This window comes from Cetorhinus maximus, chromosome 19 (assembly GCF_964194155.1).
Source record: "Cetorhinus maximus chromosome 19, sCetMax3.hap1.1, whole genome shotgun sequence".
Classification (NCBI taxonomy): Eukaryota; Metazoa; Chordata; class Chondrichthyes; order Lamniformes; family Cetorhinidae; genus Cetorhinus; species Cetorhinus maximus.
The window spans coordinates 97730985-97758182 of record NC_135897.1 but is presented as its reverse complement, the minus strand read 5'-3'; the positions used below and the strand labels follow the sequence as shown (position 1 = coordinate 97758182).

Here is a 27198-nt window from a genome sequence, read left to right as displayed (position 1 = left end):
GGCGAGTGTGTTTGGGGTGGGGGGGGGGGAGTGTGTTTGGGGTGGGGGGGGGAGTGTGTTTGGGGTGGGGAGGGGGGGGAGTGTGTTTGGGGTGGGGGGGGGGAGTGTGTTTGGGGTGGGGGGGGGGGGAGTGTGTTTGGGGTGGGGGGGGGAGTGTGTTTGGGGTGGGGAGGGGGGGGAGTGTGTTTGGGGTGGGGGGGGGGGGAGTGTGTTTGGGGTGGGGGGGGGGAGTGTGTTTGGGGTGGGGGGGGGGGGGAGTGTGTTTGGGGTGGGGGGGGGGAGTGTGTTTGGGGTGGGGGGGGGAGTGTGTTTGGGGTGGGGGGGGGGGAGTGTGTTTGGGGTGGGGGGGGGAGTGTGTTTGGGGTGGGGGGGGGGAGTGTGTTTGGGGTGGGGGGGGGGAGTGTGTTTGGGGTGGGGGGGGAGTGTGTTTGGGGTGGGGGGGGGGGAGTGTGTTTGGGGTGGGGGGGGGGAGTGTGTTTGGGGTGGGGGGGGGAGTGTGTTTGGGGTGGGGGGGGGGAGTGTGTTTGGGGTGGGGGGGGGGAGTGTGTTTGGGGTGGGGGGGGGAGTGTGTTTGGGGTGGGGGGGGAGGGAGTGTGTTTGGGGTGGGGGGGGGAGTGTGTTTGGGGTGGGGGGGGGAGTGTGTTTGGGGTGGGGGGGGGGGAGTGTGTTTGGGGTGGGGGGGGGGGAGTGTGTTTGGGGTGGGGGGGGGGGGAGTGTGTTTGGGGTGGGGGGGGGGAGTGTGTTTGGGGTGGGGGGGGGGGAGTGTGTTTGGGGTGGGGGGGGGAGTGTGTTTGGGGTGGGGGGGGGGGGAGTGTGTTTGGGGTGGGGGGGGGGAGTGTGTTTGGGGTGGGGGGGGGGGAGTGTGTTTGGGGTGGGGGGGGGGAGTGTGTTTGGGGTGGGGGGGGGGGAGTGTGTTTGGGGTGGGGGGGGGGAGTGTGTTTGGGGTGGGGGGGGGAGTGTGTTTGGGGTGGGGAGGGGGGGGAGTGTGTTTGGGGTGGGGGGGGGAGTGTGTTTGGGGTGGGGGGGGGAGTGTGTTTGGGGTGGGGGGGGGAGTGTGTTTGGGGTGGGGGGGGGGGGAGTGTGTTTGGGGTGGGGGGGGGGGAGTGTGTTTGGGGTGGGGAGGGGGGGGGAGTGTGTTTGGGGTGGGGGGGGGAGTGTGTTTGGGGTGGGGGGGGGGAGTGTGTTTGGGGTGGGGGGGGGGGAGTGTGTTTTGGTGGGGGTGGGGGGAGTGTGTTTGGGGTGGGGTGGGGGGTGTGTGTTTGGGGTGGGGGTGGGGGGAGTGTGTTTGGGGTGGGGGGGGGGAGTGTGTTTGGGGTGGGGGGGGGGAGTGTGTTTGGGGGGGGGGAGTGTGTTTGGGGTGGGGGTGGAGTGTGTTTGGGGTGGGGGGGGGAGTGTGTTTGTGGGGTGGGGGGGGGGAGTGTGTTTGGGGTGGGGTGGGGGGGGGGAGTGTGTTTGGGGTGGGGTGGGGGGGGGGGGAGTGTGTTTGGGGTGGGGTGGGGGGAGTGTGTTTGGGGTGGGGTGGGGGGAGTGTGTTTGGGGTGGGGGGGGGAGTGTGTTTGGGGTGGAAGGGGGGGGGAGTGTGTTTGGGGGGTGGTGGGGGGGTAGTGTGTGGGGGGGGGGGAGTGTGTTTGGGGGGTGGTGGGGGGTAGTGTGTGGCGGAGGGGAGTGTGTTTGGGGGGGAGGGGAGTGTGTTGGGGGGAGGGTGGGGGGGTAGTGTGTCGGGGGAGGGGAGTGTGTTTGGGGGGGGGGGGGGTAGTGTGTTGGGGGGGAGGGGAGTGTGTTGGGGGGGAGGGGAGTGTGTTGGGGGGAGGGGAGTGTGTTGGGGGGAGGGGAGTGTGTTGGGGGGGAGGGGAGTGTGTTGGGGGGAGGGGAGTGTGTTGGGGGGGAGGGGAGTGTGTTGGGGGGGAGGGGAGTGTGTTGGGGGGGAGGGGAGTGTGTTGGGGGGAGGGAGTGTGTTGGGGGGGAGGGGAGTGTGTTGGGGGGGAGGGGAGTGTGTTGGGGGGGAGGGGAGTGTGTTGGGGGGGAGGGGAGTGTGTTGGGGGGGAGGGGAGTGTGTTGGGGGGAGGGGAGTGTGTTGGGGGGGAGGGGAGTGTGTTGGGGGGGAGGGGAGTGTGTTGGGGGGAGGGGAGTGTGTTGGGGGGAGGGGAGTGTGTTGGGGGGAGGGGAGTGTGTTGGGGGGGAGGGAGTGTGTTGGGGGGGAGGGGAGTGTGTTGGGGGGGAGGGGAGTGTGTTGGGGGGAGGGGAGTGTGTTGGGGGGGAGGGAGTGTGTTGGGGGGAGGGGAGTGTGTTGGGGGGGAGGGGAGTGTGTTGGGGGGGAGGGGAGTGTGTTGGGGGGAGGGGAGTGTGTTGGGGGGGAGGGGAGTGTGTTGGGGGGGAGGGGAGTGTGTTTGGGGGGGGAGGGGAGTGTGTGGGTAGGGAATGTGTTGGGGGAGAGGGGAGTGTGTTTGGGGGAGGGTGGGGGGGTAGTGTGGGGTGGGGTGGGGGGGAGTGTGTTGGGGGGGAGCGGAGTGTGTTGGGGGGGAGGGGAGTGTGTTGGGGGGGAGGGGAGTGTGTTGGGGGGGAGGGGAGTGTGTTGGGGGGGAGGGGAGTGTGTTGGGGGGTGGTGGGGGGTTAGTGTGTTGGGGGAGAGGGGAGTGTGTTTGGGGGGTGGTGGTGGGGTAGTGTGTGGGGGGAGGGGAGTGTGTTTGGGGGGTGGTGGGGGGGTAGTGTGTGGGGGGAGGGAGTGTGTTTGGGTGGGGTAGTGTGTGGGGGGAGGGGAGTGTGTTTGGGTGGTGGTGGGGGGTAGGGAATGTGTTTGGGGGGAGGGGAGTGTGTTTGGGGGAGGGGAGTGTGTGGGGGGAGGGGGAGTGTTTTTGGGGGGTGTTGGGGGGGGTAGTGTGTGGGGGGAGGGGAGTGTGTTGGGGGAGAGGGGAGTGTGTTTGGGGGGCGGTGGGGAGTGTGTGGGTAGGGAATGTGTTGGGGGGAGGGGAGTGTGTTTGGGGGGTGATTGGGGGTAGTGTGTGGGGGAGGGGAGTGTATTTGGGGGGTGGTGGGGGGTGTGTGGCAGTTGTTGCTCCTCCGCTAATGTTGTTGTATTGATTTGCAGTTGGGCAGAGCCACTCTTCCAGCGACACCATGCAGCAGGTGCATCACTGCAAGCAGCTGCTCGACCAACTCCACCAGCAGCGCCTCGAGGGCTTTTTGTGTGATTGCACTGTTGTAATTGGTCAGTTGCAATTCAGAGCTCACCGAAATGTTTTAGCTGCATTCAGCGACTATTTCCGAGCGGTTTATGGGCTGACCCTGGACAATAATGTTGTATTCCTCGATCACAACCATGTCAGCTCTGATGGGTTTCAGAAACTGCTGGATTTTGTATATACTGGAAACATCAATATCGATGGGTGAGAACTTGCCTTTCTGCTAAATTGTTAGCTTAAAGCAGAGTTACTGAAACTTTCAGAGTAACAGCGTGATGGCATGCATGTTTCGCACTATGACTCCAGCACTCTCCACTATATGCAGTAACCAACATTGGAGACTAGTTTCTCTTCCGCTTCCCACCTCCTGCTTCCAACCTCTGGAGTTAAGGAGATACTGTTGGAAAGTCAAACCTGAAGCTTTTCAATTGGTTAGGGTGTTAAATGAACCTGGAGAAGCCAGGCTTATTTCTCAATCCAATGAGTCAACTGATAACTTGCTGAATGGCATATTTGATCTTTGCACCCACACTAGTCCAGCTGATAAGTGTGCACATCACCATAGAAACAGAAAGAGGGCATTTATCCCCTTCAGCCTGTTCTTACCATTCAGTGTGATGATGACACAAAGCTGGGTGGGAGGGTGAGCTGTGAGCAGGATGCAGAGATGCTTCAGTGTGATTTGGACAAGCTGAGTGAGTGGACAAACGCATGGCAGATGCAGTATAACGTGGATAAATGTGAGATTATCCACTTTGGTGACTCAAGCAGGAAGGCAGATCATTATTTGAATGGCTATAAATTGAGAGAGGGGAATGTGCAACGAGACCTGGGTGTCCTTGTACACCAGTCGCTGAAGGTAAGCATGCAGGTGCAGCAGGCAGTAAAGAAGGCAAGTGGTATGTTGGCCTTAATAGCGAGAGGATTCGAGTACAGGAACAGGGATGTCTTGCTGCAAGTGTACAAGGCCTTGGTGAGACCACACCTGGAATATCATGTGCAGTTTTGGTCTCCTTATCCGAGGAAGGATGTACTTGCTCTGGACGGAGTGCAGCGAAGGTTTACCCGACTGATTCCTGGGATGGTGGGACTGACATATGAGGAGAGATTGAGGCGGTTAGGATTATATTCGCTGGAGTTCAGAAGAATGAGGGGGGAATCTCATAGAAACCTATAAAATTCTAACAGGACTAGACAGGATAGATGCAGGAAGGATGTTCCTGATGGTGGGAGAGTCCAGAACAAGGGGTCACAGTCTGAGGATATGGGGTAGACCATTTAGGACTGAGATGAGGAGAAATTTCTTCACCCAGAGAGTGGTGAGCCTGTGGAATTCGTTACCACAGAAAGTAGTTGAGACCAAAACATTGTATGTTTTCAAGAAGGAGTAAGATATAGCTCTTGGGGTGAAAGAGATCAAAGGGTATGGGGAGAAAGCGGGAGCAGGCTATTGAGTTGGATGATCAGCCATGATCATAATGAATGGTGGAGCAGGCTCGAAGGGCCGAATGGCCTATGCCTTCTAGTTTCTATGTTTCTATGGCTGATCTGTGAGCTGACTCCATGTATCTGCCTTTGCGCCATATCCTTTATTACCTTTTGTGAATAAAAAAATAGTCAATCTCAGATTTAGAATGAATACTTGATCTATTATCAATTGCCGTTTGTGTACGAGAGCCCCATTACCCCTGCTCTCCTGCTGCACAGCCAGTTTCCTAACCAGGTCAATAATTTGCATTCAGTTCCATGAACATCAACTTGAGTTAACAGACTTTTGTGAGGGCCTTTATCAGATACTTTTTGGAAGTCCATATAAGTAACTTCCATAGACATTTCCTTGCTTAGTACGTTAGCCACCTATTTAAAAATAAATCAATCAGATTGTTAAGCTGACTGACCGTTTACAAATCCACACTGGTTCCTTCTGATCAGCTGAAAATTTTCAAGCTGTCAGTTATAGACGAGCAATTTCCCAACAACAGTTGTTAGGCTAATTGATCGATAACTCCCTGATTCCCCTCGCTCAGCTTTCAAGTCGAGTGACATGGACCATTTTCTAATCTAATGGAGCTGTTCCCAAACTGAGAACACTTCGGAAGGTTATATTCAGAGCATATGGAGTCTTCTCACCAACTTTCTTTAAAGTCTTGTGTTGGAGACCATCTGGTCTTGAGGATTTGTTACTCTTTAGTGGCATTATTTTCTTTGTTCCTGCTATTTTGCTTACATTAATTTTGGTGAGTCCTTGTCTCCTTGTAGTATTAGTTTTGTGGAATGTCTAGCATGTCGACCCCTTCCTCTGCTGTAAATACTGACGCACCATTTCCTTATTTTCATTGCCCATCACAGTTATTAGTTATCAAATGGCCCCACATTGCTTCTGACCAACCTTTTTATCTTAATATAATCCTAACCTTTTGGATATACCTTGAACGTGGGCTGTGGAATCCATCAGTTTCCCAGAAGGTATCCAGTGCTGTATCCCAGGCATGTGAAGTGCCAGAGAGTGTTCAGGGATTCTCTGGGTATGATTGCTGGGATACTGGGAATGTAGACTTTGTATTCCATGGGACTTAGTGCAGGATCTTGCTGATACGGTTTAGATATGCGCTCAGTCCTTCGTTTTGAAAGGCATTTTGGATAGAATTGGTTTAATGGTTTTGCATTGGTGTCTGCAAATTGATACACTTTTTTGCTGGAATTGGGCATTATCCACACTTCTGGTTTTTGTCAAACCAGCTGTGAAAGCTAAAAGCTGCTTAATGATAGCTGCTGTGGTGACTGAATTGTGACTATCTTGTGGCCTGTTCCTCAATGGGACCTGTCAGAATCCCTGCTGTATTTGGGTGCATGAGATAGTCATCGTCACTATTGCTCTTGTAATCTGATTTGATCTGTTGTGTCCACAGATGTAATGCCGCTGCGATAGAGGCTGCTGCTGGCTACCTACAGATGGAGGATGTGGTGAAAATATGTAAAGCAAAGATGGAATCACTTGTGATTAATTTGAACGCTGTCCCTAAAGCACCATCTGACATTCAGGGGAATACAGAGTCAAGTAGCTGCTTCACTACCCCAGGAACAGAGAAGGACGTTACCCAGCAAGGACCTGGGACAATGGTCAGCTGTGAAGAAGCTCTGCTTAATACTCCAGACACCAGCCGTGATTGCAAAAGAGAAGAATTGCAATTACAGCCAGCAACCGTGGACACAATGTCAGGAAGCAGAGGAGATAAACCAAAGGCTGACCAGGACTCTGTGCTGCAGGTTAGGGGTATCAGTCCCAACAACGTGCTCCAGTGCACAAGGGTTAAACGGAAAAGTGGCTGCACTGTTAGAAAGGTAGAGAGTAGAATTTGCAGTGAGGGTGCAGCACAGTTAGACATGGTCAGCACTGACCTCCAGCCTAACAACAACCCGCAATCAGAGTTGTATAACAACTATAAAAATCCTTCAGCTGAGTACAAGATTGTTCAGAAGACCAATGGGAAACCAAGGCGGAGATGCTCTCAGCGACATGGTGCCTTGGCAGAAAGATGCAAATCAAAACTAACAGCTGGAGGAAGCGGTGTCAGACTGGCAGAGCAGGGGAACAGTGATGGGAAGCAGCTGAAGTTAAAGCCAATCTGTAACATATGCGGCAAGGTGTTCTCAGAGGCCAGCAGCCTGCGCCGACACATGAGGATTCATAAAGGACTAAAACCATATGTGTGCCAGCTCTGTGCGAAGGCTTTCACTCAGTGCAACCAGCTAAAAACACACATCAGGACCCACACAGGTAACTAAATACAGCAAGTAAATGAGATTTTAATACTAGTTGTATTATCAGGTGTCAAGATGGAAAACCGGTTTGTGAGCACGATAGACTCAGACTCAGAAGGCTCCTGCAATACCTGCCTGGTCCTCCTAGACTTTCTGGTGGCCACTCATTCCTTCTCTGTCTGCATGTTCCCAACCTGTGGTGTGACCACCTCACTAAATGTGCTATCTATGTAGCCCTCAGCATCACAGATGCGACATAGTGACTCCAGCCATTGTTCGAGTTCTGAAACCTGGAGCTCAGGTTTCTGTTGCTGGTGACGCTTCTGCACATGTGCTTGCCTAGGCCATGTGAAGTGTCCACGACTTCCCACGTGCCACAGGATGGGCATTCCGTGTGGCTGAGCTGCCCTGCATACCTTAAGTTTACGTTGGACTATTTACAATGAACTGGAAGCTAGAAAGTAAAGTCGACTTGCTCACCACTGAGCTTCTCCTGTGCCTATAAATTAGATATTTAAGGGTTACATAAAACTTTTATATTTTTCTATAATACAGCTATTAACTGTTAATTATTTTTTCAATTAATTAATTTTAATAAACCACCTACTCCCAATAAGCTTTACTACCGCTACAACAAAAACCTTACCATGAATAAAAACTTCCAGTTACCAATAAATTGTACCGGTTCTTAAAAGTAAATGAGCAAAACGAGGAACATACTCACTGATTAATCACTTACCTGGTTCCCTGTAATGTCACACTTGATTTTCTCCAAATCTGGTTGGTCCACGGACTGAGACCTACCAGCAGCAGCAGCCTCTGGGTCTGCTGGAAGCCTCGACCCCTCTCGTGCTTTTTGAAGCCTCCAAGATCCATTAGCTTTCCTTGTATTTTTACTCTAGTGATTATGCTTAGGTTCCTCCCTCCCTTTTGCCTCTTGTTTTTCTACAATTCTTGGGATACTTTGTGTCTTAAGTTTAGCAAGTGATTAGGAAGGCAACTGGAATGTTGGCATTTATTGCAAGAGGAATGGAATAAGAAGTGGGGAGGTTTTGGTGCAGCTGTATAGGACCTTGATGAGACCACATTTGGAATATTGTGTACAGTTTTGGTCTCCTTATTTGAAAAAATATATTATTACTTTAGAAGTAGTTCAGATGGTTCATTCGACACAATCCTGGGATGAAGGGCTTATTTTATGAAGAACAGCTGGTGATCTTATTGAAACATAAAAGGTCTTGAAGGAACTTGTTAGGGTGGAAATGGGGATGTTTCCACTTGTGGGGAAATTAGAACTTGCTGACATAGTTTAAGAAGAGGAGGTCTCCCTTCAGAGAAACATGAGAATTCTTTCCTGAGTCATTAGAGTGTGGAACACTCTTCCTCAGAAGGTAGTGGAGGCTGGGTCTTTAAATTTATTCAAGGCTGAGTTAGACAGATTTTTGATAGACAAGTGAGTCAACGGTTAAGGGAGCAGACAGGAAAGTGGAGCTGAGACCACAACCAGATCAGCCATGATCTTATTGAATGGCAAAGCAGGCTCGAAGGGCCAAATTGTATTGTTGTTGGACTAGTAATCCAAAGATCCAGGTAATGCTCTGGGGACCCAGGTTCGAATCCTGCCTTGGCAGATGGTGAAATTCCAATTCAATAAAATATCTGGAATTAGATGTCCAACGATGATCATGAAACCATTGTCAATTGTTGTAAAAACCCATCTGGTTCACTAATGTCCTTCAGGGAAGGAAATCTGATCTGGCTTCCATGTGACTCCAGACACACAGCAATGTGGTTGATCCTTATATGCCCTCTGAAATGGCCTAGCAAGCCACTCAGTTGTATTAAACCGCTACAACATCACAAAAAAGGAATGAAACCGGATGGCACCAACCTAGGCACTGGAAACAACAACAGCAATCTCAGCCCTGTCAACCCTGCAAACTCCTCCTTACTAACATCTGGGGGCTAGTGCCAAAATTGGGAGAACTGCGTCACAGACTAGTCAAGCAACAGCCTGGCATAGTCACCCTTATGCAATCATGTCTGACAGATAATTTCCCAGACACCACCATCACCATCCTTGGGTATTTCCTGTCCCACTGGCAGTGGCGGCACAGTGGTATACAGTCGGGAGGGTGTTGCCCTGGGAGTCCTCAACATTGACCCCGGACCTCATGAAGTCTCATGGAATCTGGTCAAACATGGGTAAGGAAACCTTCTGCTGATTACAATGTACTGCCCTCCCTCAGCTGATGAATCAGTGCTCCACTACTTGGAGAAAGCACTGAGGGTGACAAGGGCACAGAATGTACTCTAGGTGGGAGACCTCAATTTCCATCATGAAGAGTGGCTCAGTAGCACCACTACTGACCTAAAGGACATAGCTGATAGACTGGGTCTGTGGCAGGTGGTGAGGGAACCAACAAGAGGGAAAAATATACTTGACCTCATCCTCACCAACCTGCCTGCCACAGATGCACCTGCCCATGACAGTATTGGTAGGAGTGACCACCACACAGTCGTTGTGGAGACGAAGTCCCGTCTTCACATACCCTCCAATGTGATGTGTGGCACTACCACATTGCTAAATGGGATAGATTTCGAACAGATCTAGCAACTTAAGACTGGACATCTGTGAGGTGCTGTGGGCGACCAGCAGCAGCAGAATTGTACTCAAAAACAATCTGTAACCTCATGGCCCGGCATATTCCCCACTCTACCATTACCGTCAAGCCAGGGGAACAACTCTGGTTCAATGAAGAGTGCAGGAGGGAATGCCAGGAGCAGCACCAGGCATACCTAAAAATGAGGTGTCAACCTGGTGAAGCTCTAACACAGGACTACTTGCGCACCAAACAGCATAAGCAGCGAGTGATAGAGCCAAGGGATCAGATCTACGCTCTGCAGTCCTGCCACATCCACTTGTCAATGGTGGTGGACAATTAACCAACTCACTGGAGGAGGAGTCTCCACAAATATCCTCGTCCTCAATGATGGAGGAGTCCAACACATCAGTGCAAAAGATAAGGCTGAAGCATTTGCAGCCATCGTCAGCCAGAAATCAGTCTTTAGCCAATTTGATTCACTTCACGTGATATCAAGAAATGGCTGAAGGCCCTGGATACTGCAAAGGCTATGGGCCTTGACAATATTCCAGCATTAGCACTAAAGACTTGTGCTCCAGAACTTGCCACACCTCTAGCCAAGCTGTTCCAGTACAGCTACAACACTGGCATCTATCTGGCTATGTGGAAAAATGCCCAGGTATGTCTTGTACACAAAAAGGACAAACCCAACCCAGCCAATTACCACCCCATCAGTCTACCCTCGATCATCAGTAAAGTATTGGAAGGGGTCATCAACAGTGCTATCAAGCGGTACTTGCTTAGCAATAACCTGCTCAGTGACGCCCAGTTTGGGTTCCGCCAGGGCCCACACAGCTCCTGACCTCATTACAGCCTTGGTTCAAAAATGGACAAAAGAGCTGAACTCCCGAGGTGAGGTGAGGTGAGGGTGACTGCCCTTGACATCCAGGCAGAATTTGACCGAGTGTGGCATCAAGGAAACCTCACAAAACTGGAGTAAATGGGAATTAGGGAAAACTCTCCACTGGTTGGAGCTAAACCTAGCACAAAAAAAAATGGTTGTGCTTGTTGGAGGTTAGTCATCTCAGCTCCAGTACATCACTGCAGGAGTTCCTCAGGATAGTGTCCTCAGTCCAACCATCTCCAATTGCTTTTTCAATGACCTTCCTTCCATCAGAAGGCCAAAACTGGGGATGTTCGCTGATGATTGCACAATGATCAGCACAATTAGCAATTCCTCAGATACTGAAGCAGTCCAATTCCAAATGCAGCAACACCTGGACAATATCCAGGCTTGGGCTAACAAGTGGCAAGTAACATTCGCGCCATACAAGTGCCAGGCAATGACCATCTCCAACAAGAGAGAATCCAACCATCACCCCTTGACGTTCAATGGTGTTACCATCACTGAATCCCCACTATCAACATCCTGGGGTTTAACCATTGACCAGAAACTGAACTGGACTAGCCATATAAATAAGTGTGGCTACAAGAGCAGGTCAGAGGCTAGGAATCGTGTGACGAGTAACTTGTCTCCTAACTCCCCAAAGCCTGTCCACCATCTACAAGGCACAAGTCAGGAGTGTGACGGAATACTCCCCACTTGCCTGGATGAGTGCAGCTCCCACAACACTCAAGAAGATTGACACCATCCAGGACAAAGCAGCCCGCTTGATTGGCACCACATCCACAAACATTCACTCCCTCCACCACCGACGCACAGTGGCAGCAGTGTGTACCATCTACAAGATGTACTGCAGGAATTCACCAAGGCTCCTTAGACAGCACATTCCAAACCCACGACCACTACCAACTAGGACAAGGGCAGCAGATAGATGTGAACACCACCACCTGGAAATTTCCCTCCAAGACACTCACCATCCTGACTTGGAAATATATCGCTGTTCCTTCACTGTCACTGAGTCAAAATCTTGGAACTCCCTCCCTAACAGCACTGTGGGTGTACCTACACCACATGTACTGCAGCGGTTCAAGAAGGCAGCTCACCACCACCTTCTCAAGGGCAGCAAGGGATGGGCAATAAATGCTGGCCCAGCCAGCGAAGCCCACATCCCATGAATGAATAGAAAAAATAGCCTCCTCCTCTTCCTAAGTCTCTTGTTCTACTCTGATCTTATTTAGATCAAAAAAGCAGTGCTCCTAGCACTGACCCTTGGGGAGCTCCACTGTCTAACGTCCTCTAGATTGGAAAACCATTTACCATAACTTGCTGCGTTCTATCCTTAAGCCAATCTTTTTCTCCAATTGCACACTGACCCTCTTATTCCATGTCCCTGAATTATGTAAACCAACATTTTATGCGGTACTTTGTCAAATGCCTTCTTAAAACCCGTATAGGCAGCATCCATTGTATTCCCTCTTTAACATTCCCTGCTATTTCATCAAAAAATTCAATTAATCAAGCACATTCCAGCTTTTACAAATTGGTGCTGGCTCTCCTTAATTAACTCGAATCTCTTCATGTACCTGTTGATTTTAGAGAGAAAAAAAATCCCCAGAGTATCATTTTTAAAACCTTACTAATGTTACACTCATCAACCTGTGGTTACTAGGAATGTCCTTCATACTCTTTCTTGACCAAGCATGTCACATTTGCCACCTGCAAATCTTCTGGCACCTCCCACTCACCTCGTATCTAGGGAAGATTGGGCGATTATGGCAAGCCCTTCCACTATCTGGGTCCCTGTTTGCTTTACTAACCTGGGATGGAAGCTATCTGGACCAGGTGAGGTATCTGCTCTTAGCGTGGCCAATCTCTCCTATTTGCCCATTAATTTTCAACCCATTCATTACTTCTACCATCTCTGTTTCTACTGATATTTTGTCAGCATTATCTTAATAAACACCGATACAAAAAACTTATTAAGTATTCTAGCCTTGCCCTGTGCCTCTAAGCATATATCACCCTGTATATCCCTAATAAGACCCACCCCGCTTCAAGCCACCTGCTTGCTATTTACATACCAGTAAAGGATTTTTGGGTTCCCTTTTATGCTAACTGCCATTCTATTGTATTCTCTCTTTGCCAGCCTTATTTTGCTTTTCACTTCACCTCTCAACTTATTGTATTTGGCCTGGTTCTTGCTTGAAGAATTCATCTGATATACAGCATCTTTTTTTTATTTCATCACATTTTCTATCTCCTTCATTATCCAAGGAGCCCTTGCATTTGTTCACTTACATAAGAACTAGGAGCAGGAGTAGGCAATTCAGCCCCTCGAGCCTGCCCCGCCATTCATTACGATCATGGCTGATCTCATTTCGGCCTCAACTCCAATTTCCCGCCCTCTCCCATAACCTTTCAACCCGTTACTAATTAAAAATCTGTCTATCTCCTCAAATTTATTCAGCGTCCCGGCATCAACTGCACTCTGAGGTAGTGAATTCCACAGATTCACGACCCTTTGAGAAAAGTAATTCCTCCGCATCTCTGATTTAAATCTACTACCCCTTAGCCTAAAACTATGGCCTCTCATTCTAGAATTCCCCAGAAGGGGAAACATCCGCTCCACGTCTACTTTGTCTATCCCCTTTAGCATCTTATATACCTCAATTAGATCTCCTCTCATCCTTCTAAACTCTAGTGAGTATAGGCCTAAACTGCTCAATCTCTCCTCATAAGACAAGGCCCGCATCTCTGGAATCAATCTAGTGAACCTCTTCTGAACCGTCTCCAGTGCAACTACATCCTTCCTCAAGTAAGGGGACCAAAACTGTACACAGTACTCCAGGTGCGGTCTCACCAATGCCTTGTACAGTTGCAACAACACTTCCCTATTTTTATACTCTATTCCTTTAACAATAAATGCCAAAATTCCATTTGCCTTCCTTGTTACCTGCATACTAGCTTTCGGAGATTCATGTATGAGGACACCCAGATCCCTCTGCACTGAAGCATTTTGAAGTTTCTCTCCATATAAATAATAAGTCGCCTTTTTATTCTTCTGACCAAAATGGATAACCTCACAGTTATCCACGTTACCTTTCACTCTTGTTGGAATGTGCCTAGCCTGTACCTGAAACATCTCTTCCTTAAAGCTCACCCATTTGTTCCTTTACGGTTTTTCCTGGCAGTCTTGTTGGTTCGTCTTTTGTCTGTTCATCTTTTACAGAATTCCATTGGTATTTTCATGAGGAAGAGATTAATTACAGCAGGGTTAAATTGGGATTTAAGCCTGTAGGCCAACAGTATAATATTTTCACAAACATAATTTTTAGATCATGAATCAAATATCCGTTCCTAAAAGACAATTGTGAGTGTTTCTGGCTGTCGGAAGCATTACCTGAGAATGTGTAGCATCAGTATTCAAATAAACGTGAACTCCAATGTTTTCCTGAATTAGGATGCAGTGTACCAACGTGTACACTGTATATTCTCACTTTCTAGTTAGGATTTTCAATTTGAGACACTTTAGTGAGTCTTTTTCTACAAGCTGATATACTGCTGTAACTTGTTGCAGGTGAGAAGCCTTATCAGTGTGACATGTGCGATAAAAGCTTTGCACAGAAATGCCAGCTAGTCTTCCACAATCGCATGCACCACGGTGAGGAGAAGCCATACGCTTGTGATGTCTGCAACCTTCAGTTTGCAACTTCCAGTAACCTGAAAATTCATGCCAGGTAAATACATTCCGCACGTTGTGAAGCTCATCTCTGTGCACGATCCATCAGTGTCCCACGTTCTGTAAGATTTGCTATATTATAACCAATCAGCTGTTTATGTTCATATCACCAACAGCAGAGGTGCTGAACAGCTCGAGTTTCTCGATTAACAGGTAGTCTGAGATTTTTGTTTATATGCTCATGGATTGAATTGTATATATTTAGGAATAAATGTGTGCAACAATAAGTCCAAATCAGTAACATTAACATAAATAGCAGAGAGGGATGAGGCCCTGCAGCAACTTACTAAGGCTCCTTTGACAGCACCTTCCAAACCTATGGCCGTTACCACCTAGAAGGACAAGGACAAGGGCAGCAGACACATGGGAACCACCACCTGGAAGTTTCCCTCCAAGCCACACACTATCCTGACTTGGAACTATATCGCAGCTCCTTCATTGTCACTGGGTCAAAATCCTGGAACTCCCTAAAACTACTGTGTGTACCTACACCAAATGCAGGCCTACCAAGAGAAATCATTGGCTCCGGTGCTTCTCCTTTTTCTGGGCCTTTTATTACCCTGGTTAAGCCCACACCAATATTGCATCCATCACATTTTGCATCAGAAGTATATGTATATGCTACAAACTCAGTTTCAAAACTTTCAGGGGCCTCGTAGCATCCAAAAATCTAATTTTGGCCCCAGCATCTGGTCCTTTCTATTTGTGAATCTTGCTAAATGCAAATTGGTGCCAGAATTCCCTACTTCATAACATTGACTGTAAAAGTACATCACAGTAGCTGAAAGCATTTTTGTGAGGATGTGAAAGGCACTCTATAAACCAATTGGCAGGCAAAGTGGAACTAGGGGCCACACCATCGAGAAAGGACATCAGGTCAGGAAGTCGGGAAAGGGCCACACCATCGAGGGAGGAGGCCATGGAAGGGCCTTCTGGGTGTAAACTTAACATAGAGGCAGTGGGTGCTTTACCTTAACTTTTGCTCCAGCCAGGTCAGAAGACTGAAGAAAGCACCTGTCACCACAATGCCCAACAGAAACATAACACAATGAGGCAAACAAGAAAGGAGCGACTAGGAAATCTGGCACGTCCTACTTGGCCAGTGATTGTTGTTTTTCTAGCAGTGGGCCAGTGCCCCCCTAGAGCATAGGCCCCGATGTTTTACATCTTGTACACCCCTCTCTCCAGGTGCTGCTGAACAGTGGAAGCAGCATGCCCTGGGCAGAGATTAGTGATCACCAACACCTGGAAGTTCCCCCCCCAAGCCACTACCATCCTGACTTAGAAATATATCACCGTTCCTTCACTGTCGCTGGGTCAAAATCTTGGAACTCCCTTCCTAACAGCACTGTGGGTGTACCTACACCACATGGACTGCAGCGGTTCAAGAAGGCAGCTCATCACCCCCTTTCACAAGGCAATTAGGGATGGGCAATAAATGCTGGTCTAGCTAGTGATGCACACATCCCGTAAATGAATAAAAAAATAATCCCACAACCAATGGATCAGGTCAAAGCTCTGCAGTCCTGCCGCATCCAGTTGTGAATGTTGGGTTCCAGTTAAATAACTAACAGAAAGAGGAGGCTCCAGGAGCATCTCTCTCCTCAAAGAAGGGAGTGCCCAGCATGTCAGTGCAAAAGAAAGGCTGAAGCCTTCGTACCCATCTTCAGCCAGAAATGTCAAGTGTGGGACTCATCTCAGCAGCCTCCAGAGGTCCCCATCACAGGTGCCAGTCTTCAGCCAATTCCATTCACGCCATGTGATATCAATAAACGGTTAAGTGCACTGCATATAACAAAAACAACAGCTCAGCTGTAATACTGAACAATTGTGCTCCAAAAATTGTTGTTAAAAAGAATTATTTTCCAGAATTGCTTGAAACTGAAAGTTCCACCTATATTGAAAGAAAATCATCCTTCAATGGCTCAATTGTTTTTATCTCTTGAATGCATTTATTCAACATTGTTCCTTAAGCAATCTTCGTTGTTCTTAGATAATTTTTGAATATGAAGTGATAACATTTTTATTGTAAACGTAAACTTAAACAGAAAATAATCTTGCCAATGATAAATGGCTTTTACCAATACAGGTTCTAAAGCAGATTAAATTGCAATCATGCATTCATATCAGGATTTATAACAGTCTGACTGCTTAAGAATTTGAATGGGTGATTTGCAAAGCAGACATTTTATATTGTTTGCACTACCAACAAGATGTCACAGTAGTTTCAGTTAAAGGCTGTAGCAATTCTTCATGCTTATTGATGGCTGTCTGCTGATAGAGAAACCATAATGCCTAAAGATAAATTAACACTGCAGCAATTGCAAGGGCAGTTAGGGATGGGCAAGAAATGCTGGTATAGGCAGTGATGCCCACATCCTGTGAATAAACTTTTTAAAAACTTCATTATTTCTTAACAGGATCCTGTTTTTACCTTTTCCATGCAACTTGTGCTACTCTTCAAGAGTGGAATACTACGTGCAGACTTCACCCCTCATTTCCGTAAAGAAAGTCAAGTTACATTTTAAACTAACTTAGCGTTAGCAATGCTGCACTGCAGCTATCTGCTCTGCACTACCCAACAATAGTTGGTGACATTTCCAGCTGGCCTGCACTCGGGACTCATTTTTTGAGGATTTATTGATGATCAACACGAGAAGTCAGGGCTGGTATGCCCCAGTCCCAGCATAGTCATAATGATCTACATCACTTGGTCTAGCCACTTTAATTTTCTACAGACTCCACAGTTGTTATCAGCTCTAGTTCTCAAAATAATCATCATTGGTCTTATTTTCCGAATTCACCCCCCCAATTCCCTGAGGTGCTAATGCTTTACTACACTGTTACACTGTAGGTGTTCTATCTAGTGGTCTGGTTAAGAACTAGTAAATCTCACTTGCCAAGTTCAGTCTTTGTGATGGCCACAGACTCTGGTTGTGGTCTTTGCCATCACCACGACACTCACCCTCACTGCCTCCTCTGAGCTGGTGCTTTACAAGTTAACAAGCACCTCGCACTGCCCAGACAGAAATAATGTTCCTCACATCTGCGAAAACTCGGGCAGCCATGTATTGCAATGCCACTTTGTTATCAGCCACATACGTGTTCCTTCATTGTGCCTTCATCGCGCGCATTTGAAGGTAGGAGCTCAGGCCCTTTTGCACCTTGTGCATCCCTCTCTGCTGGGCCTTGAGCAGATGGACTGTAGTGGTTCAGGAAGGTTACTCACCACTACGTTCTCCAGAGTAATTAGGATAGGCAACAAATGCTTACCTAGCCAGCGATGCCCACATCGTGTGGAAGAATAACAAAAGCTGTATTAACAAAGAACAAAGAAAAGTACAGCACAGGAACAGGCCCTTCGGCTCTCCAAGCCTGCGCCGATCATATTGCCTGTCAAACTAAAACATTTTGCACTCCTGGGGTCCGTATCCCTCTATTCCCATCCTATTCATGTATTTGTCAAGCTGCCCCTATTAATGCTATTCTATACTTTTTGCACCCCTAAGTTCTCAAAACATTTACTCCTCTATCTTTTTTCACTAGTCGGTGGTCTACCAAAGTATACCCAGCAATGTAATGCTGCCTCCATTGCTTCTTGGCTCTAATCAAGTAGATTTTGTCCTTGAGCTCTCTAGAAAATCATCTCTCTCCAGCTTAAGACCATAAGACATAGGAGCAGAGGTAGGCCATTCGGCCCATCGAATCTGCTCTGCCTTTCAATGAGATCATGGCTGATCTGATAATCCTCAACTCCATTTTCCTGCCTTTTCCCCATAACCATTGATTCCCTTACTGATTAAAAATCTGTCTTTCTCAGCCTTGAATATACTTAATGATCCAGCCTCTATGGCCCTCTGTGGTAAAGAATTCCACAGATTAACTACCCTCAGAGAAGAAATTCCTCATCTCTGACATCCAAATCATTAAATATACATTGTAAATAATTGTAGCCCCAGCACTGATCCCTGTGACACTTCACTAGTTATAGGTTGCCACCCTGAAAATGCCCCCCTTATCCCAACTCTGTCTTCTATTAGTTAGACAGTCTTCTGTCCATGGTAATATACTACCCCCAACACCATGGGCTCTTATCTTAAGTAGCCTTATGTGCGGTACCTTATCGAATGCCTTTTGAAAATCCAAATATATTACATCTACTGGTTCCCCTTTATCTACCCTGCTTGTTACTCAAAAGAACTCTAATAAATTTGTAAGGTATGATTTCCTCTTCATGAAGCCATGCTGACTCTGCTTGGTTAAATTATGCATTTCTGAATACTCTGCTATTACATCCTTTATAATAGACTCCAACATTTTCCCAATGACAGATGTTAAGCTAACTGGCCTATAGTTACCTGTTTTTTGTCTCCCTCCCTTTTTGAATAAGGGTGTTACATTGGCCACTCTCCAATCCTCTGGGACTTTTCCAGAATCTAAGGACCCTTGGAAGATTACTACCAGTGCATCCACTATCTCTACAGCTACATCCTTTAATATCCTAGGATGCAACCCATCAGGTCCAGGTGACTTATCGGCCTTTAGCCCCATTAGTTTCCCTAGTACTTTATTTCTAGTGACAGTTATTGTAGTTATTTCCTCCCCCACTTTTGCCCCTCGATTATTTAGTATTTTTGGAATGCTATTAGTGTCTTCCACTGTGGAGCATTGTAATACTCTTCTCAATTAATACTGTTGCCCCTCCTTTTGTTTCCTTCCCCATCTTTTCTGAATATCCAAGAATATTTAGTATCAGTCCTGTCTTTTTTGGAGCTAGCTACTGTTATCTTCATATTCTCTTGTGGCTATTGGCGCCTGCAGCTCACCAGCCTTATTTATCGCACTTTGTACATTTGCATACATACGCTGTAACCTAATTTAGGCCTTACTGTATTGGTCTTCCTCTGACGCCACCTAATATTTTAATATTTCTTACTCTAGTGCCGTCCCACCCAATCTTTCATCACATTGGGTGGAATTTTCCGTGCCCGCTTGCATCGGGCATGTTTGGCGACGTGAGCAGACAATATAGCAAGAAGGTCAAAAATCAGTTTCATGACTTCGCAAAACCTGTTTGCAATCGTCTGCTCTGCCCGTCAATGGCGGGTTGTGTTTCCCGCCGCCAGACATCAGGAACCTCATTGGAATACATCCGCACATATCGTAAGCCTAGCTTGTGGGAATCATCCCTCCACCCTGGAACACCCGAGCACGTCTGCCTGTTTCACAACAGCATGTATAAGGCGTGCACTTGGCCGGCTGCACTTCAAGGGAAACGCGGAGGTGAGTGCACGTTGTGCAGCGCTCGTGAGGGTCACCTGTTGGACTTCAAGGTTGAGGCGCCGTGCATTCAGGCAAGGGCACAGGCAAGACGCTTTTGCCCGGCTGGCTGACAGTGCGGTGCCGGGACAAGGGCACTTTTTTTATTCATTCACGGGATGTGAGCTTCGCTGGCCGGGCCAACATTTATTGTCCATCCCTAATTGCCCTTGAGAAGGCGGTGGTGAGCTGCCTTCTTGAACCGCTGCAGTCCATGTGGTGTAGGTACACCCACAGTGCTGTTAGGAAGGGCGTTTCAGGATTTTGACCCAGCAACAGTGAAAGAACGGTGATATATTTCCAAGTCAGGATGGTGAGTGGCTTGGAAAGGAACTTCCAGGTGATGGTGTTCCCATCTATCTGCTGCCCTTGTCCTTCTAGATTGTAGTGGTCGTAGGTTTGGAAGGTGCTGTCTAAGGAGCCTAGGTGAATTTCTGCAGTGCATCTTGTAGATGGCACACACACTGCTGCTACAGTCTAGCAGCTGTGTCCTTTAGGACTCGGCCAGCTCGGTCAGTAGTGATGCCACCGAGCCACTCTCCATGATGGACATTGAAGTCCCCCACCCAGAGTACATTCTGTGCTCTTGCTATCCTCAGTGCTTCCTCCCAGTGATGTTCAACATGGAGGAGCAGAAGGAGGGTGGTACATGGTAATCAGCAGGATCCATGAGACTTCATGGGGTCCGGAGTCGATGTTGAAGTCTCCCAGGGCAACTCCCTCCTGACTGTATACCACTGTGCCGCCACCTCTGCTGGGTCTGTCCTGCCGGTGGGATAGGACATACCCAGGGATGGTGATGGTGGAGTCTGGGACATTATCTGTAAGGTATGATTCTGTGAGGATGACTATGTCAGGCTGTTGCTTGACTAGTCTGTGAGACAGTTCTCCAGATGTTAGTAAGAAGGACTTTGCAGGGACGGCAGGACTGAGATTGCTGTTGTCATTTCCAGTGCCTAGGTTGATGCCGGGTGGTCCGTCTGGTTTTGATCCCTTTTTGTGACTTTGTAGCGGTTTGATACAACTGAGTGGCTTGCTTGTCCATTTCGAAGAGAATTTAAGAGTCACGTAGGCCAGAATAGTGAACCAGGTGGTTTCATCAGACTTTCAATTCCAGATTTTTGTATAGCATTCAAATTTCACCATCTGCCATGGCGGCATTCGAACCCTGGGTCTCTAGATCACTAGTACAGCGACAATACCACTACGCTATCAATTTCCCTGCACTGTAGTTGGGCTAAGTTGGGGGGAGCAATGCAGCACACTGTGAGGCGAGTTGGGGGTGTGCAAGTCCTGCCCTGCGATTGAGGTGACTTGACGGGGGTAGGGGGGCATGGTTGATGGTAGTGCACAATCACGTGCAGGGTGGTGGAGGAGGGAGGGAAGTGGCCACGCATTAGGGAAACCTTACATAAAGTAACCATTCCTGCACAGCTGAGAGAGTTTAGGCACAGTCACATTGACATGCTTGGAGCCGGGCCTCTAGCTTATCTGTCCACTCAATCAACACACAGGCATGAAATTGCCACCAAGTGCTCCAAAGCATTTCATCCCTCGGGCACAGACTGCAAACTAATGAGAGTTTTAGTGGACTGGAGAACATCTGGATGACTGGACAAGGTGTACAATCTCCTTGCTAAAGCTGGGCATGGAGCAGTCACTGGTGGAGGTGCTCATAACCCTTGCAATGTCATCATTCAGGTTTAGACCAGTCTCCCCCATGGTTCAATCTAACAGATTGCAGCGCGGGTTAGGAGAATGCCTGCACCAGACAGAAGAAGGGGATCAGGCAGGTAATGAGCGAATCCCCTGAGTGCATCTCGCTCATAAACCGTTTGTTGGCCCTGGAAAAATGTGAGAGTGACGTTTCCTTTGTGGAGGCCAACCAGAGCAGAGGCCATGGCACTGTGGGTGGTCCAGCTGCTCGGGGTGAGGGGGGAGGAAGAAGTGTGGGAGGGTAATAGTGGTAGGAGATTTGTTAGTGAGGGGAGTAGACAGGCACTTCTGTGGCCGCAGATGTGACTCCAGGATTTATGTTGCCTCCCGGTGCCAGGATCAAGGATGTTAAGGAACGGCTGCCGGACATTCTGAAAGGGGAGGGTGAACAACCAGAGGTCGTGGTCCGTGTTGGGACCAATGACATAGGAAGAAAGATAAATGAAGTCCTGCAAGCAGACTTTAGGGAGTTAGGTAGGATATTGAAAAGCAGGACTTCAAAGGTAGTAATCTCCGGATTACCCTCGGTGCCACATAGCGAGAGTATAGGAACAGAAGGATAGAGCAGATGAATGTGTGGCTGGAAAGATGGTGCAGGAGGGAGCACTTTAGATTTCTGGGGCATTGGGACCATTTCTGGGGCAGGTAGGACCTGTACAAGTTGGACGGGCTACATCTGAATAGGAACGGGACCAACATCCTCGCGGGGAGGTTTGCTAATGCTGTTGGGGTGGGTTTAAACTAAATTGGCTGGGGGATGGGATCCTGAAAAGTAGTTCAGAGGGGAGAGAAGCTGAGATGGAATTAGAAGTTATAAAGCTAGGAAGTGAGTCTGGAAGGCAGAGGAAACATAGGCTAGATAAGGAAAAAATGAGTTTAGCAAGGCTAAATGGAATATATTTTAATGCAAGGAGCCTGAGGAATAAGACAGACGAGCTGGGGGCACAGCTAGGCATGTGGGAGTGTGATCTCATAGCTATGACCGAGACTTGGCTAAAAGAAGGGCAGGATTGGCAACTCAACATCCCTGGTTATAGGGTATTCAGATGAGATAGAGAGGGGGATAGAAAGGGGGGTTGCAATATTGATCAAGGGATCAATTATAGCAGTGAGGAGGGATGATATCTTAGAAGGATCGTCAAATGAGGCCACGTGGGTAGAAGTAAAAAAACACAAGAGGGGCAAACACGCTGTTGGGTGTGTACTATAGGCCCCCAAACAGTCAGGGAGAGATAGAGGATCAAATATATAATCAAATTTCAGAGAAGTGTAAGAATAATAGGACAGTAATATTAGGGGATTTTAACCACGCAAATTTTAACTGGGATAGTTTTTAGTGTGCAAGGTAGGGAGGGAGCAAAATTCTTAAGTTGCATCCAGGAGAACTTTTTTAGCCAATATATAGAAAGCCCAACACGGGAGGGGCAGCTCTGGACCTAATATTCGGAAATGAACCCAGGCAGGTGGAAGGTGTATCAGTGGGGGAGCATTTTGGAGATAGTGACCATAACTCAGTTAGATTTAGGATAGTTGTGGAAAAGGATAAGGTTGGGCCAGGAATAAAAGTTCTAAACTGGGGAAAGGTTAATTTTACCAAGATGAGATGCAATTTGGCCCAAGTGGACTGGGAGCAGCTACTTGCAGATAAAACTGTGTCAGAGCAGTGGGACGCATTCAAGGAGGAAATAGCGAGAGTACAGGGCAAATATGTTCCCGTAAAGACAAAGGAGGGGACCAAGTCCGGAGAACCCTGGATGTCAAGGGACGTAAAGGTTAGGATTAAGAAAAAAAGAGAAGCTTATGGCAGACACCGAGGGCTCAATAGAGCAGAGTCCCTAGAGGAGTATAAAAAGTGCAGGGGGGGAACTTAAAAAGGAAATTAGGAAAGCTAAGAGAGTGCATGACAAAGAATTAGTGGGTAGAATAAAGGAAAACCCAGAGAGGTTTCTTAAACATATAAAGAGCAGAAGAATAACTAGGGAAAGAGTCGGGCCAATTAGGGACCATAGAGGTAATCTGTGTGTAGACCCAGAAGATGTGGGTACAGTCCTCAATGAATACTTTGCATTGGCCTTCACAATGGAAAAGGACAATGCAGGTATAGACATCAGGGTGGAGGACTGTGAAATATTAGAGGAAATTAACATAGTGAGGAAGTACTAGTGGGTTTAGTGGCCTTAAAAATGGATGAATCAGCAGGTCCGGATGAGATGGGCAGAGCAGTGGCAAATGGGATTCAACCCAGAAAAGTGTGAGGTAATGCACTTGGGGAGGGCTAACAAGGCAAGGGATTACACTATGAATGGTAGGACCCTGGAAAGTACTGAAGATTTTAGCGTGCATATCCATAGATCCCTGAAGGTAGCAGGGCAGGTAGATAAGGTGGTTAAGAAGGTATATGGGATACTTGCCTTTATTAGCCGAGTGTTATGACCGATGCAGTTATGTTTGTTATGTTTGAGATGCGACTCTAAACTCAGGAATCAGACCACTAGTTTCTGAGGTTTTACATTAAACTAAATGAAACATTTTGTTAATTTACACAGGTTAAAATATATATACACATGGCTACAAATTACTACTATCATAACTTATAACAAATTCCCAAACTAATCTCCATTAAGGCAACAGCAACCCATAGACTTAACCAGACACCAGGCAAAGCATTTTCACCTTACGAATTCAAAATGAGGTTCCTCTCACTGTGGAGCCAGTTGGAGGCTTACAGCTGCCTTTTGATCTCACATTGCCTCTGCCCTGCACACCCGAAAACCACTGAAGTTATACCTACCAGCTCCATTGAATGTTAATTCTCATTGTATCAACAACCTCTTTGAACTTAACCTTTTAACAATAAAACCCCTTTCATAACACCAATTTTATTAGTAATATAAACATATTGCTTGGTAGCTGTCAGAAAAGTGTCAAGTTTTCACCCCACTTCTTAAATGCTCCATTCAAAAAATGCAAATGCAGCTATCTCTCTGTTTATATCTCAGACTAGTACATCAATGCACCCAGACTCGCTGGCTTTAATCTAATTAAGACACACCCACAGACTAAATCTCTATTTTAAAATAAAAATATTTTCCAAAATATTATTTACAATAATAGCTTCATGACACTGAGGCATAGAATACAAGAGCAGGGAGGTTATGCTGGAACTGTATTAAACACTGGTTAGGCCACAACTGGAGTACTGTGTGCAGTTCTGGTCGCCACATAATAGGAAGGATGTGATTGCACTGGTGAGGGTGTAGAGGAGATTCACCAGGATGCTGCCTGGGCTGGAGGGTCTGAGCTATGAGGAAAGATTGGATAGGCTGGGGTTGTTTTCCTTGGAGCAACGAAGTTTGAGAGGGGACCTGATAGAGGTGTATAAGATTATGAGGGGCATAGATAGGGTGGATAGAAAGGCACTTTTTCCATTAGTAGAGGGACCAACAAACAGGGGACATAGATTTAAAGTAAGAGGTAGAAGGCTAAGAAAGGAGTTGAGAAATTTTTTCATCCAGAGGGTTGAGAGTCTTTGGAGCTCACTGCCTCAAAGGGCGGTGGAAGCAGAGCCTTTGAATATTTTTAAGGCAGGGCTAGATAGATTCTTGATTAACAAGGAGGTGAAAGGTTGTTGGGGGTAGGCAGGAATGTTGGTTTGAGGTTACATTCAGATCAGCCATGAAATTGAATGGCGGATAAGACTCGAGGGGCCAAGTGGTCTACTCCTGCTCCTAATTTGTATGTTCATATGTGACTCCAGATCTGCAGTAATGTGGTTGACTCTTAAATGCCCTCTGAAATGGAGCTAAAAAGTCAAAAGAAAAGGAATGAAACCGGGCAGACCACCCGGCATCGACCTAGGTACCGGAAACGACAACGGCAAACTCAGTTCAGATCTTCTGCTCTCCAGATCATTGGAGAACGGACATATGACCCAAGGTGCATATCAGGACCCCGTTGAAGTCCTGGCACGCTGACCTACATGGGAATTGCCAGGGAAGTTAGACTTTGATGGGCAATTCCCCTGCTTCCTAGGACCCTCCATGAATGACACTGACTCTGAGTTTCCAGGGATGAGGAAATTCAGTTACGTGGATAGATAGATTGGAGAAGTTGACTGTCAGGAAGAGATTTGTTAGAGATGGGTGTTCAAAATCATGAGTTTGGACAGAGTAGATGGGGAGAAACTGGTCCCATTGCTAGAAAGATCAAGAATAAAAGGGCACAGATTTAAGGTAATTTGCAAAAGAAGCAATGGCGATATGAGGAAAAACTTTTTCACACAAGTGGTTAGAATCTGAAATGCAGAGCCTGAGTGTGTGTTGGAAGAAGGGACAATTGAGGCTTTCAAAAGGGAATTGGATCATTATCTGAAAAGGAAAAATGTTAAGGATTACATGGTTGCTTTGATTGCTGCCAAAGTGGGCAACTGCACATTTTCCCACATTATACTCCGTCTGCCAATAATTTTAGCCCATCATTTAACCTGTCTATATTCCTTCGCGGACTCTCTGTATCCTCCTCACAACTTGCTTTCCCACCTCTTTTTTGTATCCTCAAATTTGGCTACAATATAATTGGTCCTTTCATCCAAGTCATTAGTATAGACCATTAGTAGCTTAGGCTCCAGCACTGATTCAGGACAGTAAGGGATACACAAGGAGGCAGGAGATTATGCCTGAGTGAGAGGTAGATGGAATGTGGAGTTGGGAATTTGGTTCACATGAAAAGCCGTTGCATAGGGTGAAAGCGGTGCTCTATCTGATACCTTTTTGATCAGTCTTCAGTAGTTGGAATAATAGAAGGAGGTGATTGGTGAGTCAGTCTACTTTCTAGTCTCCAGTTTATACTAATAGTCAAAGTAAGCTTAAGGTATGACAGGGCAGCTTGGCTGTATGGAATGCCCATCCTGTGGCACATGGGAAGTTATGGACACTTCATGTGGCTTAGATGAGCACATGTACAGGAGGTGTTATCAGCTACAGAAGCTTGAGCTTTGGGTTTTGGAGCTTGAACAGCGGCTGGAGTCCCTGTGGTACATCTGCAACACTAAGGACTACATGGATAGCACGTTTAGGGAGGTGGTCACACCACAGGTTAGGAGCACGCAGATAGGGGGGGGAATGGGTGCCCACCAGAAAGTCGAGGAGGACCAGGCAGTTAATGCCGGGAGTCCTGAGTCTATCCCGCTCAAGAACCGGTTTTCCATTTTGAATGCTGGTGAGGACAATGGTTCCTCATGGGGAGTGCAGCAAAAGCCAAGTTTGGGGCTGCATGGACAGGGAGGAAGAAGAGTGGAAGAGGACTAGTGGTAGGGGATTCCACAGTTTGAAGAAACAGACTGGCATTTCTGCGGCCATGGATATGACTCCAGGATGATATGTTGCCTCCCTGGTGCCAGGGTCAAGCATATCAGAGCAGTTGCAGGCCATTCTTAAGGCAGAGGGTGAACAGCCAGAGGTCGTGGTTCACACTGGTACCAACAACATAGATAGAAAGATTGATGAGGTCCTGAAAGCAGATTTAGGGAGCTAAGACATTAAAAAACAGGACCTCAGAGGTAGTAATCTCCAAATTACAGTGCCACACACTAATGAGCATAGAAGTAGGAGGTTAGAGCTGATGAATGTGTGGCTGGAGAGATGATGTAGGAGCGAGTGATTCAGGTTTCTGGGGCATTGGGAGTGTTTCTCAGGGAAGTGGGACCTGTACAAGCTGGAAAACGGAGTGCAGCTGAGGTAACTGTGAAGACTTGGAGTTTGGTGAGAGGGGGAGTTCGGTGAAGGAGGTGTTTGTTTCCTTTTTCTATCTTTCTCACCCTGCTGGGATTAGTTCTTGCTCTACTGCAGGGAAAGGAGCTAGCTGTTTGGTGAGTATCTGGTAAGTAGGTAAGTTCTATTCTATCCCTAATGTTTAAAATAGCACACAAATTGGTGGTAAAGTTAATAAAATATATAAAAAAGCAACATAAATGATTAATATAATTAATTATTTAAA

At 47.5% G+C, this 27198-nt stretch overlaps 1 protein-coding gene across 1 annotated transcript in view; it reads left to right on the top strand.

The window, feature by feature from the left end:
* Positions 1-27198, top strand: part of LOC144694054 (myoneurin-like) — an 82743-nt gene that overhangs the window by 612 nt on the left and 54933 nt on the right. The window contains exons 2-4 of the mRNA XM_078564416.1: positions 3086-3383; positions 6089-6957; positions 14008-14167. Of these exons, the coding sequence (XP_078420542.1) occupies positions 3115-3383; positions 6089-6957; positions 14008-14167 (1298 nt within the window). The 5' untranslated portion in view covers positions 3086-3114. The remainder of the gene's footprint in view (positions 1-3085; positions 3384-6088; positions 6958-14007; positions 14168-27198) is intronic.